General features: G+C 36.8%; 1 protein-coding gene across 1 annotated transcript in view; it reads left to right on the plus strand.

Annotated features, from left to right (window-relative positions):
• LOC145286212 (uncharacterized) overlaps nt 1-15,856 on the plus strand; it is a 101,433-nt gene that overhangs the window by 62,189 nt on the left and 23,388 nt on the right. The window contains exons 9-11 of the mRNA XM_080135013.1: nt 3,780-3,828; nt 11,667-11,815; nt 15,456-15,670. Coding sequence (XP_079991139.1) covers nt 3,780-3,828; nt 11,667-11,815; nt 15,456-15,670 — 413 coding nt within the window. The remainder of the gene's footprint in view (nt 1-3,779; nt 3,829-11,666; nt 11,816-15,455; nt 15,671-15,856) is intronic.

Consider the following 15,856-nt stretch of genomic DNA (forward strand, 5'->3'; position numbering starts at 1 on the left):
ACTGTGAAAAGAAGTGTGAATTTTATTAAATACAATTTGGTTTCCATGGCAACAATGTTTTTGATGGACAAGATGCAAGCAAGGAAGGTATATATATATATATATATGTTGTTTTCTCATATGTTACTTTTATATATGACTAGCCTGAGTGTCCAGCGTTTCCCGGGTATTTAGAGGTGTGTGTTGAGCAAGAAAAAAGGGGGGTAGTAGGCAGGCAGGCTCAAATCAGTACTGCAAAGGAGGAAAAGAATGTGAACAAAAGAGGATAGTGAATTCAATGAGTTCGTAATTAACTTTTGCCCGAGGGGAGGATATTGGCACGAGGAGGAAATAAAAAGGAGAGAGAGAGAGGGGTGGGATCGAACTCGAAAATGCAGGGCAATTAGTATTCCTCGCTAACCATTAGGCTAAAGAGGATAGTGAATTCCATGAGCTGGTAATTAACTTAAGAATCACAGGAGTTGTCACGCATCTTTTAAACTGGCCAGGGGCGATGTTAGCTTTCCACTTTCTGTTATTTTATTTATTTGCTTCATCATGAAAGCAAATTAGACACAAGGTCATTTTTAACGTGAAGGAAAACCAGCTCCCCTAAAAAAGGAGGCACTCAGGCAGTATCCAAAAAAAAAAAAATAGTAATTGTCTCAGTATAAAGGGTTTCCCCTCCATTGACCAAAGACCAATTAAACTTAAGTGAAACATCAATCGAGGCCCGAAGGCCAAGCATGCTTTGCCGCTTTTTTGAACAGTTTTGCTTTATACGAAAAAGCCAACAAACAGCCGAGATGATGCCGCGGTGGGAATTTTGTTTAACTTGATCAAAAAAAGGAAAGAAAGGATATCCGTCTGCGAATGCAAGATATTACGATCTGGAAAGTATGCAGAAACTTCTTGCGGAATCTAACCAATGCGAGAACCCCGATGCAAAAAGCCTTTGCCAGACATACAAATGCTCACACACATTTTGCCTTTTATATATATAGATTTCTGAATTAATTCTTTGATGTTTATAGCCATTTTATATTTTGAAGCACGTTTTTCGCTCTATCAAATCATGTTATTCGTTACTGTTCTCAATGTCTTCATTCATTTTTTGCAGGCTTTTCGACAGCATGGACAAAATTCAAATCTGCACGATTTTCTTGTTCCAGTTCAAACTAGGCTGAAAAGCTGCCGAGACAACTTGTGATGTCAACGATGCGTTTGGCCAGCAATATATGTATATATAAAAGGCTATATGTCCATCTGTCACCATATTTTCAAACTCTATCTCTTCCTAAACTGAAAGTCGCAGAGCGGCGCTAGGGTCACAAAAGACTGGATTTTTTATGGACCATTCTTTTGTGGGTCTTTAGCCGGTTAAAATAGTTTTTAAGGGGTCAAAAGTGTTCAAAATTGCAAAAAACATTATACATTTTGTACATTCATCTTAGTTTATTTTAATTTTAAATTTTTTAATCAGTTGATATGACGTCACCAGCTTTGAATGCTACAGTTTTGCTTTTGGTTTCAATTCTAGCTGATGGCACCCAAATACTTTTTTTTTTTACTTTTGAAATCACAACTCTATAATAATATATATGAAATCTGGACAAATTAAAATATCAAATTTAAGTGTATTTTACAACTGGGCAAAGCCCCCCCCTCCTACCTATATATATATATATATATATATATATATATATATATATATATATATATATATATATATATATAATATAAAGCTGAACGTCTGTGTGTGTGTCTGGTCACGAATAGGCTCCCATATGGTTGACTATTATAGAAAACTGATCACATATAAGGATAGAAGATGTATTGAGACACAGGAATGGGTATGTTTGATCTGGCATAATGATGATTCATTAAAATTGTGGGGTCTGCGTACGCGCCTGGTCCACAAAGTATGGAAATAAAAAATTTAAAAATTAAAAAAAACGTTTACAAGTGTTTTTGATATAGATGTACATAATAATACTTTGATAAGTATGTTTTAACTTAAATAGGGATAGTATAATAAAATTGTGGGGTCTGTGTTCACGCCTGGCCTCCATAGAATGGAAATAGGCACAAACTTTAATAAAGACTTTTCATATCTATCTGCATAAGTATACTTTGATAATTATGTTTCAGTTTGAAGAAATATGGTATAATAAAATTCTGGGGTATTCGTTCGCGCCTGACCTACATAGAATGGAAATATGTCACAAAGTTTAACAAGGTTTTTTAATATAGATCCACAGAATATTGTGATAAGTGTTTCAGTGTGAACAGGTATGGTATAATAAATTATGGGGTTTATCTATTTTATTTTTACTTTCATTATATTTTGCTTTGGTTTTGATACCCCAAATTTTGAAACTATCTCTTTACAATCCTTCCTTTTCATAAACTATCATGCTTTCATAAATCAGAGTCCATTTTCTGTAGGCTGTTTTTGAACCCAGTCAACGACGGGTACTTTTGCTAGTATATATATATATATATATATATATATATATATATATATATATATATATATATATATATATATATATATATATGGTAGTAACACATGAACTTTCACCAAAAGATTGGAGGAGAAAATTAATTACATATACATCAGAACGCTCTTAACATCTGGAGACAGCATTCCACAGGGGAGAAATTCTAGACACCTACCTAAGATGTCAGCCTTGATCATAAAGAGGAGAACCAGATTTGCTGGACACTGCTAAAGAGCTGAGGATGAAATTATCAGTGATGTTCTTGAGCTGATGCTAAAACAGGGATATGGTTGAGTGGGCAAACCGTACAGAACCTACATCAAGTAACTAGCACTTAGACTCACAATGCAAATATGAAGACCTACCAGATTTGATGGAGTATAGAACGAGCTAGTTATTGGGTTAGGATTAGGGTTGTATATAAATGTGTGAATTCAGTTGTTGCTTAATTTTACTGCTTCTTTATCATTGTCTTTTTTTCCTTTTCATATCCCAACCTATGGCACAATCATGTTGTTACACCGGTTCTTGACAGATCACTGAAGTTAAGCAGCGTTGAGCCTGGCCAGTACCAGATGGGTGACCATTTGGAAATGTGAGGTGCTGTATATACCACGAGATAAAATACCAGGTTAAAAAACTGGCACAGCCTCTCCTTGTCTTGAGGGTAGATGGGACTCTCTTAAGCTGTGGTAGGCACCCCATCTAGTGATAACCTTGATAGCTCTGGCAAAGCATCAAGTTTTCAGCTACCGACAAGATTTGAATTACACTACAAACTCATGTAGTGAGTTCAATCTCGGCTACAGCCATGCTGGATGGATAGATATCCCAACCTCGTGTGATCCACATTAACTTAACATATTCAATATGGATGCTTTTTGAAGAGGATGGTCAATATCATCACAACAAGGGAAGAAATGGGGAAACAATTCTGTTTCTGCTTATATATCTCCATTGTGACTACTTTTACAACTAGATGTTACTACTTATTGAGCCAACTATTGATAACATTTAAATGAGAGATTCAGTTGTTTTCTGTTGACAGTAAGAATATGGGCGATTTAGTAGAGCTAAAAAAAGATTCCTCCTGCCAAACATTACAAATGGCTTATTAGTGCCATTATTACAGCGGTCTGTAATGCCTGGGCTTAAGATATTGATTTTGAATACTGATTTTATGATATTGATTTTTTTGTTACAGTTTTTAACAATAGTTGATCTTGAAATATGCAAATTCAAGAAAGAATTATTTATCAAAGAATTATTTGAGTTTCATTGTTTTTCTTATTACAGAATCAAATGACCGCTGTGTTTCCTGGTCAAAATGTTGGCCACTTGGAAGGTAAGTGTTCATTTATGGGTACATTGTGACAAAAAAATAAGCAATAAGAAGAACAGGAAGACACGCAAAACAATGTTGTTGTCTGCAGGAAAGCAGTCCTGTGAGAATATCTTTTAAAGATGAGAGGTTCTTGGAAAGAAACTCTGTTCATAGAAATTCTGTTTGGTTTTAGGTGCATGGAGGAAGTGAGGAAAGTTCTTTGTAGTGGTGATAACTAAACAAATTCTTGCTATGGATGTTTTACAGGGAGTAACCAGAGAATAACGGTAGAGCAGAAAAAGACTGGCAACGTATCCTAGTTGAAAAAGGGGCTGTAGTCATGAGAAAAATCATTCCTTATGGGATTGCAAAGTCGCTTCCTTAATATTTTGTCCTCATTCCGTGAGTGATGTTTCTGACAAAGGAGAAAGATCTGCTGTTTCTGGGTGAATCTATCTATCTAATACTAATTGTTGGCTAGTTTTTAATTTTGAAGTAATATTTAAAAATAAATTAGTGACTTATATCAAGTGACTTTATGTCTTGACTGGAATGATTTCCTTAAAAATAATAATAAAAAAAAACAAAGAATGTATAGAGGTGAGAAGTCTCTTTATTTTTATTTGTGCTTCACTTAAAAAAATTGTTTTCTAAATAAGATTTTAAAAGGAGGTGACCTCCCTCTATTGTGTTAGAAAACTGGTACACCGGCCAGTATCCTATATTTCTACAAAGCTACTATTCGCCCATGCATGAAGTATTGTTGGCATATCTGGGCTGGTGCACCGACCACTAGTCTCTCCCTATTAGATACAGTCCAAAAAAAAAAAAAAAAAAAGAAAGAATCGACTGCCAGATGTGGCAGCAGTACCTTAGTTGATTCTCTACTTTGTTTAGGCAATGAAGATTGCTCTGAGCAGCCCCTTAGTTTTCAGATTAGTGTGCAAATTCCTCATGTCTACTAAGGTTTAGCGTTTAAGAATAATTAGAAGCTCGGTCATAAAATACATTTAAATATGATATCTTAATGTATACAGATTTCGTATTTATTATTATAGATCAATTCTCTATTATCATTATATTATACCAAATATGTAGTAGTGATTCCAACAGTTTTTAAAAAATATAACTTGGGTGCCATCAGCTAGAATCGAAAACTGATATGTCCTAAGGGGGCCTATTATTCGGACAATCAAGGATAAAGTATTCCATGAAAGGAATAAATAAATATACACTGTGGTTTGAATACTGAAAGAGAAGTTTATTTACATATTTACATAGAGACAAATACAGCATGTTAACGTTCAAGGGAAGTCTCTGTTTCACAAGGGTCCTGTGAAATCCAGTGACTCGGTTTCTTCTGTAGAATGTTCCGGGTTGGTTAGCTATCTCCACATAGCAAAAACAAAACATATAGCTTTCCAGCTTTAGTCATTAAGTTTGAAAAGTATGCGAGAAATTATGTCATGACGTAAAACTTTGAGACAGTGAAAAACAAATTCAGACATTTTGTATTATTACAAGATTCAAGCAAGCAAGAAAGCAAACAAGGACGCTCGGATGGTCCACAGAGTTTTATGATTATTAAGATACAGGATGCCAGGGCGATTTGAGGACATATTGTTATAAGTTGACTATACTCTCAAATCATTTATGATATTATTCAGAGGAAAATGTTAACCCAAGAAATGGATACCGTAGTTGCTTTAGCTGAAAAACATAGTGATTTAGAAATCAGTAACGTTTTACATGTTGCCAGATTATTTATTCATAAGGTTCAATTGAAGCTAGAGTGATGTGATGATAACATTTCAATTAAGATGGTTATGTGCATCTTTTTCTGAAGTACCCGAAATACCAAATATATAACAGTTTTAGTTGTTAGCAATGGAGATCATGTAAGGCCATCTTACATTTTCCTACCAAGTGTTAGAATCAATGTTGCTAGATATGTTGATGTCTTTGAAACGGTTGTTAAGCTTTGGATGGATAAATTATGCAATGGAAGGGCATATATCTTTCAACAAAACTCTGCACCTTCTCACAAAGCCATTGTAATCCAGAACTAGTAATCAAAGAATTTTTACAATCATCGGACTTCCATCATGTGGTCCCCTAATTTACCAGATTTAAATCCCATGGACTATTGCTTGCGGAGCATTATTGAAAAGGAGCCTAAACAACACCCTCATAGTGCTATAGCTTCACCAAAGTCTACCATTGTCTAGGTGATGCCAAAAATGAATAGGGCCTACTTTATTTTAGCTTGTCAACGGTTTCAAGCTCACATAGAAGAAGTTATTGAAATCAAAAGTAGATTCATAGAATAATTAGACAACAGACACTCGTTTAACTATAACCACTACCAATAATTTCCCCATCTCTCTATTTTTGCCTAAAACTAAACAAAAATTCCATGAGTAAAGTTTTTTCTGAGAACTACCTGTCTGTGGAACGCAATACCTTGAGACTGCTTCTGAGCTGAGCACAACATGGTTGCTTTTAAGTATAATGTAAACAAGTTCTTCTGGAGCCGACCTCTTAAATAATCAAATTCTGCCCAGATCTAGCCATCATTACCAATCACCGTGATGCTGTTTCATCATCCACCTGACACTCATTTAACCTTCATCCTCGTGTGGAGTTTGGTGACATCTTTGTAAAAAAGAAAAAAGACAAAGAAGTATCATCAAGGATATTTGTAACATAGTGCATATGAGCGCGTGGGAGATTATCAGCAGCAGCAAAGATGGCTGGCTTGCGAAGAGATTAGCAGTAGCAGTAGAAAAAAAAAACAGTTATGCAAATTAGGAAGTGTGTACGAAAAGAGGAAAGTAAAAAAAGGGAGATAAAAACTCAGGGGCAGAAGCAAAGCGTGACATCAAAGAAAATGGGCATGTACAAGACTGCCCTAAAATAGCCATCACACTTTTTAGAAGAAATTATTCAATGTCAACTTCAGAAATATTTCAGATTAAATAAATGCTGTTCACATTGCACAAATTTTGTCTCAAATGTGTTAAAATATATTTTGTATTCAAATTGTTAACAAATTATCTTCTAAAATATGGAAGACTACATCCAATCTGTTTTCTAAAGAGAGTTTTAAAATCAACTTCGAAATTTAGTGGAAAGGGCTAATCTCTTCTCCTCCCAACTACTTCTTTCTCACTGTCAGAAGAGATGCGATTAGTCTCTTCTATCGTTATTTTCATGTAAGGTGCTCAACTGAGCACCAATCTCTGTTTGCTCCTTGTAAGACATTTACCATAAGAACTCGACCAGCAACCACAACGGAAAAAAAACAACTTCTCCTCCATTTATTTAGTTTCAAGTAAAATTTCCATGGACAGAGCTTCTTTACACAGGTTACCTGTCTGTGGAACACATTACTGCAGCACTGCTTTCCTGCAGACCAAAACTTGTCATAAACCGTCCCATAAGAAATCAAACTTAATTTATTGCATTGATCAATTTCAATTAACAATCATCCCATCTCATAAGCCCTCATCCTAGACTAATTTTTGGCCTTTTTTAAAAACTCTTTTTCAACCCAAACAAGGTGCATTGCCACTTAGAAGTAAGGGACTACTATTTGAGATAATGTCTACAAAATGACTATTTACATTATATTAAGCTTTTGTATGTTAGTACAGTCAGGGAAGCAGGAAACAGAGAAACAAGAAAATGGCAGAAACACTAGAGGATGACCTCCAATCCGTAGTGGAATGGGGACAAAAATGGTTGGTCTCATTCAATGCTGCTAAGACTAAGCTTGTTTCCTTCAATAACTACAAGAAACCTTCTCTACCACCAATAGCAATGGCCAAGAACACATTGCCTGAAAGTACTTCTTTTAAACTCCTCGGTCTAACGTTTACAGGGAATATGAACTGGAATAGATACATTGAGAGCATTGCCAAGGCTGCTGCAAGGAAGGTTGGCTCCCTCTACCGTGCTAGAAAACTACTTACGCCTGCCAGTATCCTATACCTCTATAAGGCAACCATTCGCCCATGTATGGAGTACTGTTGTCACATCTGGGCTGGTGCATCTGCTGCTTGTCTCTCGCTCCTGGACAGGGTTCAAAAAAGAGTCGCAAACCTGATAGGTCCTGAACTGTCATCTAGGCTTCAACCTCTGTCCCATCGACGAGATGTTGCATCCCTCTGCCTGTTCTACAAATACTTTAATGGTGAATGCTCTGACGAACTGCAAACACTTGTACCTCCCCGACGTAACTACCCCCGACAAACCCGACAAGCTACTAAGTCTCATCCCTTTACAGTGGAGATCCCTAGGTGCAAGAAAGCCTTTTACTCCAATAGTTTCTTCCCCAGAACTGCGGGTCTTTGGAACTCCCTTCCGGGATTCTGCTTTCCCAACTGCAATGATATGCAGAAGTTCAAGTGTAATGTTAACAAACATCTTTCTACTCTTCTCCCTTCATAATGACCCCGCTAATTAATTCCCTAATAGTAGCCCCCTGCTTCAAAGTGGCACTGTGCCTTGTTTGGGGTGAAAATTGAATAAAAAAAAAAAAAAAAAAAAAAAAAAAAAAAAAGGGAATTCCAAAGTCTAGCAGTCTGAGAGAAAAAGCTATTAGAGTAGAAAGAGAAAGCTTTCCGGCATTTAAGAATCCCAAAAATGAAGGGGTGAGATTTTGTCAGGTTAGTTAGGGGGTATGCACGTCGAGGAATCACAAGTGCTGATGATCCTCAATAAATGTATCAAACTTATAAAATTAAAACTTGATTTGAATTAACTAGAGTTATTTCCCTTTTGTAAGATCTTTTCTTTTACTATTGCCATTCCAGATTCTTTCTTTTTTAATATTTTCCTCTTTACATATCATTAAAGAAGAAATTAGGGTGATGTAGAAGAACAGGCGACTCAAAGTCCACAGGAAACGGTGTCAGATAAAAACTTTGCATTAATATAAATATGTTCCCCTTACTAAACCGGACTTCCTGTTTTAGTTTTGAATTTGTTTTTAGTATTATATAAAAAAAATGTCTTACTTTATGAATAAATGATTTTTGGTTTTATTAATATATATTATTTTTATCAATAAATATTTCATAAAGTACTATATTTTTTAATAATACTAAAAACAAACTCAAAATCGTAAACTTATAACATTTTATTTATTATTTTATGCAAAAAATAATCAAGTGTTACATATTTTTATAAAGTATATTTTTTAAAATAAAAAATGTGTACAAAACTTTTACATATTCTCTTTTACACCAATTTGATTTGAAAACTTGAATTTGAAGTCCAGTTTAGTAAGTGGAATATTTTTATACAAATGCAAAGTTTTATTTTACACCATTTTCTGCACACTTCGAGTGACCTGTTCTTCTGCATCACCATGTACTATTTTTTAAAAGTTTTTTTTCTTGTTTAAAGTTAGCAGAAGGAAAAGAAAAAAAATAAAAAGGGAAAAAGATCAAACGAACAGAAGTCTTATCGCATGTGTGTCAGGCGAGGTTAGGCGAAAGAGAGAGAGAAATGAAGATGGCACCCATAGTTTTAAAATGTATGTTCTGGTGGAAGTCACACGAAATCGCACGGAAGACATATTTAAAAGGAGTTGACAGGTTAGGTCTGGGAGAGGTAGAGAGAGGCGAAGGTTGATGACAGTGGTGATCTGGAACTGTTGGCTTGCAAAGACGAATTCTTTTTTTTTTAATTATTTCTTTACTTTTGTTATCCTAAACCAAGAACACTTCAAGCTATTTCGGTGATGGCTACTGGCCTGAACAACATGATAAAGCCGTTCAGTGGCGAAGGTGATGTGGTGGCTTTGTTAAAGAAAGGGGACCTAGTGGCAAAGCTCCAAAAGATAGGCGACATTGCCACAGTGATACCGTTGTTCCTGAAGGGTGATGTGCTAGCCTTATATTTGGAGCTGAGCTCCCGTGAACAGGAGGACGCTGAGACAATCATAGCCAGATTGATCCAGGCATTTGCGGAAGGGCTGTTTGAGGCGTACAACAAACTGAAAGAGAAGAGGTCTTGAAAGAAGTGGAAAGGCAAGACTCAGTTTGAGGAATGTTGAATGTGCCACGAACACTGGATGGAGTCATGTGGTGTGATTCAAGCAGTATTGCAACAGGGGTCGTCTTGGAAGTGGGTGGAGTGGTTACAGAGGATGCGACCTGGCTAAGAAAGAAGGATGATGCTAGCCACATCAATGTAGCATAATTGGATGCAGTAATCAAAGGAGTGAATCTGGCCTTAAAATGAGGCCTATGCAACATCTGTGTGAAAACAAACTCTGCCAGTGTGTTTGCTTGGTACAAATCGATGATTTCACATGACAAAAGGATAAGGACAAAAGGGGCAGCAGAGATACTAGTGAAGCACAGGCTCAGGATGCTGGCTGAGCTGATGCAGGAGTTTTCTATGAAGCTTCGCATAATCATGGTGGTCTCTGGGAAGAACAGAGCGGATGGTCTCACAAGAGTGAGAAAAAGCTGGCTTGTATCAACAAAAGAGCATATTACTGCAGTGACTCATCTGGATAATTCTGAAGTGTGAGAGTTGCACAATTTGCATCATATGGGAGTAGAGAGGATATTGTACCTGGTGAGAAAAGTTGATCTGAGTGTCCCAAAAGAACAAGTGAAGCAAGTGATCAGGACTTGTGACAAGTGTCAGTCAATTAACTCTGCTCTAAAGGCGCACGAAGCTGGAGAACTAGGTGTGACTGGAACCTGGGAAAAACTCACAGTTGATGTCACCCATTACAGGGGTGGGCTTTAAATGACAATGATCGACTGTGGCCCCGGGCACTTTGCCCTATGGAAAAGGCCGTGAAGTGAAATGGGCAGTGAAATAGCATCCCTTGATGTGGTGTTTCTGGAGCGCGGTCCAGTGGAAGAGCTTCTAACCGACAATGGTACTGCATTTAGATCAGCAACAGTTGCGGATGTGCTAAAGAAATGGAATGGCCGTCAATTCTTCAGAGCTGCCTATAGACCCAGTGGCAACAAGATTGTAAAAAGAAACCACCGGAAAATAAAGGCAGTGGCAGAGAGAGGGAACATTTCGCCTGAGCAAGCTGTCTATTGGTATATCATGTTGCCTAGATCGGGGCAAGAGCAAGGGACAGTTCCACACCTGTCAATATTCAAGTACTCCTGGAGGTATCCTAGCAAAGCAGGAAGACGGAGACAACAGGGACCATCAAACTCGGTGATGAAGTATGGGTGAAACCCCCTGGGGGCACTATGTCCCACACAGAGAACGCATAACCGGGAATAATACTAGCAACAACATTGCGGTAGACAGAGTACCGAGACATATTCTTGATATTAAACCAGTGGAAAATGAAATGGTGGAAAGCGATGTGCAATGGGAGGATGGCGAGACACCTCAGAGACCAAGTAAGGAAATACGACCGCCACAGTGGATATGAAATGTGATCCAGAGATCAGGGAGGCATGTTGTTTAAATTTAGCAGAAGAAAAATAAAAAAATAAAAAAGGGAAAAAGATCAAACAAACAGAAGTCTTACCGCGTGTGTGTGTGTCAGGCGAGGTTGGGCGAAAGAGAGAGAGAAATGAAGATGGCGCCCATACTTTTAAAAGGTGTGTTCTGGTGGAAGTCACGTGAAATCACACGAAATCACTCGGGAGATAAAAGGAGTTGACAGGTTAGGTCGGGGAGAGGTAGAGAAAGATGAAGATTGATGACAGTGCTGATCTCGAATCCGGCGACTGTTGGCTTGCAAAAACGAATTTTTTTTTTTTATTTCTTTAATTTTGTTGCCCTAAACCAAGAACATTTCATATATATACTATTATTTATAAAATCTTTAAAGCATTAATTAATTTTATTTTATTTTCAAGAAATGAATAAAATGAGCACTTCCATTACGCCTCATGTCCACCAGCAAACCACTTCATCTCAGATGAAGCCATTCGATAAAAGAATCAATAGAATTGTTAGAAGTTTACCATCATTGCCAAGAGACTCCTGTGAATCATCCAAAAAAAAGGTAAAAGAAATTTTTTTTTTTTTCAATTTTATATATTTTGTCAGGGATTTTTAAAAGACAACTGTGAATGGACAAGATGAACAGAAGAGACCAAGGGCTTGTATTGAACGAAATTTATATTATAATAAACGGTGTAGCTAAAATTTATGTACCCTACAAAATATTTAAACACGTGTTTCTGCTAACATTAAGGCTTGACAATGAGAATGGGTGATCTCCTCCATTTATGACATTAGGAATCAAAGTGGAAACCAGTAATTCTGGTAGCAGTAAGAGTTCTAACCAATAAGAGAAAGTTATCTCCTCCGACTCTGCCTATGTCATTAGTTGGTTGGTTGGTTGTTTTTGTTTTATGGCATATCAACCCTTTTCGGGTTATTTAATGACGAATCCAAAAATTTTGAAGAAAAATTTTTAATAGAATATATTTGTTGCTTTCAAGTCGGTTTCTATTTAACCCATAGTTGGGACCCTAACAGGTACTACCACTCCAGGCCACAGTGGACATGGGAGCAATGGTAATTAAAGGGTGGCTCCACACTCCTCAAAGCCCGCAAGCTGGGGCCTCACCGCTGGATATAGTTTAAGGTCATATCCAGGACTATGTCATTAGTAATCAAAGCAGAAACTGATGATTCTAGTAACAGTAAGAGGGCTTGACAATAAGATAGAGTTATCTTCTCCGATTCCGTAATCAAAATGGAAACCAGTATGCAGACCTAATATTTAAATGTGTTTAAAAAAAAAAAAAAGGCGAGTGGAAATTAAAAATATTCTTATTCAGAATACACTGGATAATGAGTGAAGAAAGAGGGGCTTTATACCTTTTTTTTCTTCTTTACAAAGGAGTCACCACTTATCAAAGCCTGGAAGTCACTCGAGGATAAGGATTAATGAGTGTACAGTAGCCAATGGGACAATATCGTAGTAATCGTTAGTAGCAGAAATTTGGTAAATTAGATTACTTAAGGGGATGGCTCATCAAAAACTTGATCACATTAGCCTTGAAGACAAGCATATTGTAGTCAGTTGGAAAGCAGGGGTACCTTTTTTTATTTATATTTTTTTTTATTAGTCTCTTCCAAGAAAATGAAGACTGTGGATTAGGCAAATTAAGATGATCACAAACCTGACAAATGAGATCATAAAAAAGAGGTTATCCCGAAAGACTGGGATCTGAGTACTTTTGTAAAGTGTTACGAAAGTGAAGGAGGAGCGTTAGATTAGGGCTTTCCGACCTTTTTTTGGCAAACGCCCCTCCCTCTCCCAAAACACTCGAATGCCTCCTACCGCTCCCACCCTACATGCATCCTACCATAATAATGCTAGTAGTAGTGATAGTACATAATTAAAATGAAAATAAGTAATTGAATATTCATATAGTTTATTCAACAAAATTCTTCTCTGTCGATCAAATGGGAACAATAACAACTATAAATCAAGTGGGTCAATTAATATATCATACCATTGCTACTACAATAATCAATAAAATAAAAATAAAAATAATCACAGGAATCATCGATCAATGTGCAGATTGTTGTTGATGATCAGCAACAAGTTTTGGAATATTTGGTTCCATATTTGATAAAAAGAAAAAAGTCTTAGATCACCACTTTTCACTACGTCCATTCAGTTTCTATTCCATTCAACAGATGAGAAAGTCTTGTTGCAAATGTGAATCAGAAATCGATCAGATTCAGGAAACACTGAAGACGTTTTATCAACAGTATATTTTTCTTTAATTAATTTTTCCAATTAAAAATAAATGTGATGCAATCAATTTCCACATGAATTGTGAATCCCAAAGAAAATGGGTTGAGAAACACCTAGTAATGTTACTAGAAGCTCTCAGTCTTTCAACACCCCTTGAAGAGTCTCAGTGACCTCCTATATGATAAATTTGCCCATCGCCCACCTGAAATCTTTTGAACAGTGTTAAGTAAACATTTATTCATTTTATACGCCATTTATTTAATTTATTTATGTAATTAATTATATTCATCAAAAATATTTTCATTTTTAACTATTTCTGTAAATGAAGATATTTAATTTATTTTAATTTATTATATTTGTAAAAGAAAGTTTCTGTAAATAAATATATTTCAAAGGAAATAATCAGTTTTCAGATATGGAACACTTTATTTAATTCACAGGGGTAGCATGATCTTGTTGCATCAACCCTGATCAAGTATAAATCATGAGTAATTTGCAGTTGCATTCTTAGTATTACTCACACCGAGGATTGCCCCTTCAACACCCAGAAGAGTGTAACTTACAACTGAATTTTACCAAATGACTTACTTAAATGAGAGAAGAATCCAGGTTGCCCTCGATGATATAAATGTGGGTGTACCTCAGGGATCGATCCTTGGACCTTTATTATTTCTGATATTCATAAATGACTTACCTGATAAAATTGTCTCTGAGATGGGTATATTTGCTGACGACAACATGCTCGTGGGGAAAACTAATGCGCACATATCTAAGGTAACGGCCGAAACCCTAGAGGAAGACCTTCAGTCTGTAGTGGAATGGGGTGAAAAATGGATGGTAACGTTGAACGCTACCAAAACAAAGCTCGTTTTCTTTGATAATTACATGAAACATTACCCACCACCAATAGCTATGGCTAGAGATACTTTAACTGAGAGCACTTCGTTCAAGCTCCTTGGCTTAGCATTCACAGCAAACGTGAGTTGGAATAGATATATCTAGATCATTGCTAAGGCTGCTGCAAAGAAGGGGGGCTCTCTCTATCTTGCTAGAAAATTACTTACGCCTGAAAGTATCCTGTACCTCTGTACCTCTACAAAGCCACCGTTCGCCCATGTATGGAGTACTGCTGTCACATTTGAGCTGGTGCATCTGCTACTAGTCTCTCGCTCCTGGACAAGGTCCAAAAGAGTCGCTAACCTAATAGGTCCCGAACTATCATCTAAACTTCAGCCCTCTGCCTGTTTTATAAGTATTTTAATGGTGGATGCTCTGACGAACTACAAGTTCTTGTACCCCCTAGACGAAAATACCCCCGAAAAACCCGACGAGCAGTGAAGTCCCACCCCTACACAATTGAGATTCCTTTTACTCTAATAGCGTCTTCCTCAGAACTGCAAGACTTTGGAATTCTCTTCCGGTTTCCTACTTCCCCAACTGTACTGACATGCAGAAGTTCAAGTGTAATGTGAACAGACATCTTGCTGCTAAAATCCCTACATAGTACCCCTGCAACTTAGGTCCCTGATAGTAGCCCCCTACATCAAAGTCGCAATGTGCCTTGTTTGGGGTGAAAATGTAATTAAAAAAATAATGCTTTATCAGTTATGAATCTGTGCAGATTTCCAAGCTCAGCAGAAAGATTCGTGAGTGTGACAATGTACACCACAGGAAGGGCGGAGGCCGGAGGTCGAAGGTTACATCGACCGAAACCTTGTGAAAATGACACTCAAGATGAGAACAGTAGTCTGAAAATTCCAAATAATACGAATAACCAATCCTCATCTTAAAAATTCAGAAACATAATATCTACAGATTATATAAGGTTTCAGGTTCACTACTGATCTTAAGCATTGCAAACAATAAACAGATTATCTGGTTTCATTGGATTATCTACTTTTTCTTTTTTCTTCTTTTTTTTTTAAAGAGTGGAGAAGTAAGCAGCCCGACTAGTGTTCCTGACAGCGGAATCTTTGATGAATTAAATGGTGCACCTCATCATCATCGTCCTTCTGTTACCAATCGAATGAAACTAACTTCTTCAAGAAGTCACAGAGTTTCGTCTGTTGAACGAGTAAACATGGAGAGTTCCGATGGACTTACCATTGATAATTCTCCAAGAGTTCCAGGTCTGTCTCACAAGTAAGTTTCCAAATTATTTTTATATAGATATATAAGAATAGAAGGGACATATGTCTGTCTGTCTGTCTGTCTGTCTGTCTAAGAGTTAGCAATGGTTAAATAACACATTACTTTGGGACTGCTTACCTGTAGACTACAACATGGTCGTCTTCAAGTCCAATCTGAACAAATTTTTATCAAACCATC

This window comes from Euprymna scolopes, chromosome 10, assembly GCF_053919585.1.
Source record: "Euprymna scolopes isolate OS-2025 chromosome 10, ASM5391958v1, whole genome shotgun sequence".
NCBI lineage: Eukaryota > Metazoa > Mollusca > Cephalopoda > Sepiida > Sepiolidae > Euprymna > Euprymna scolopes.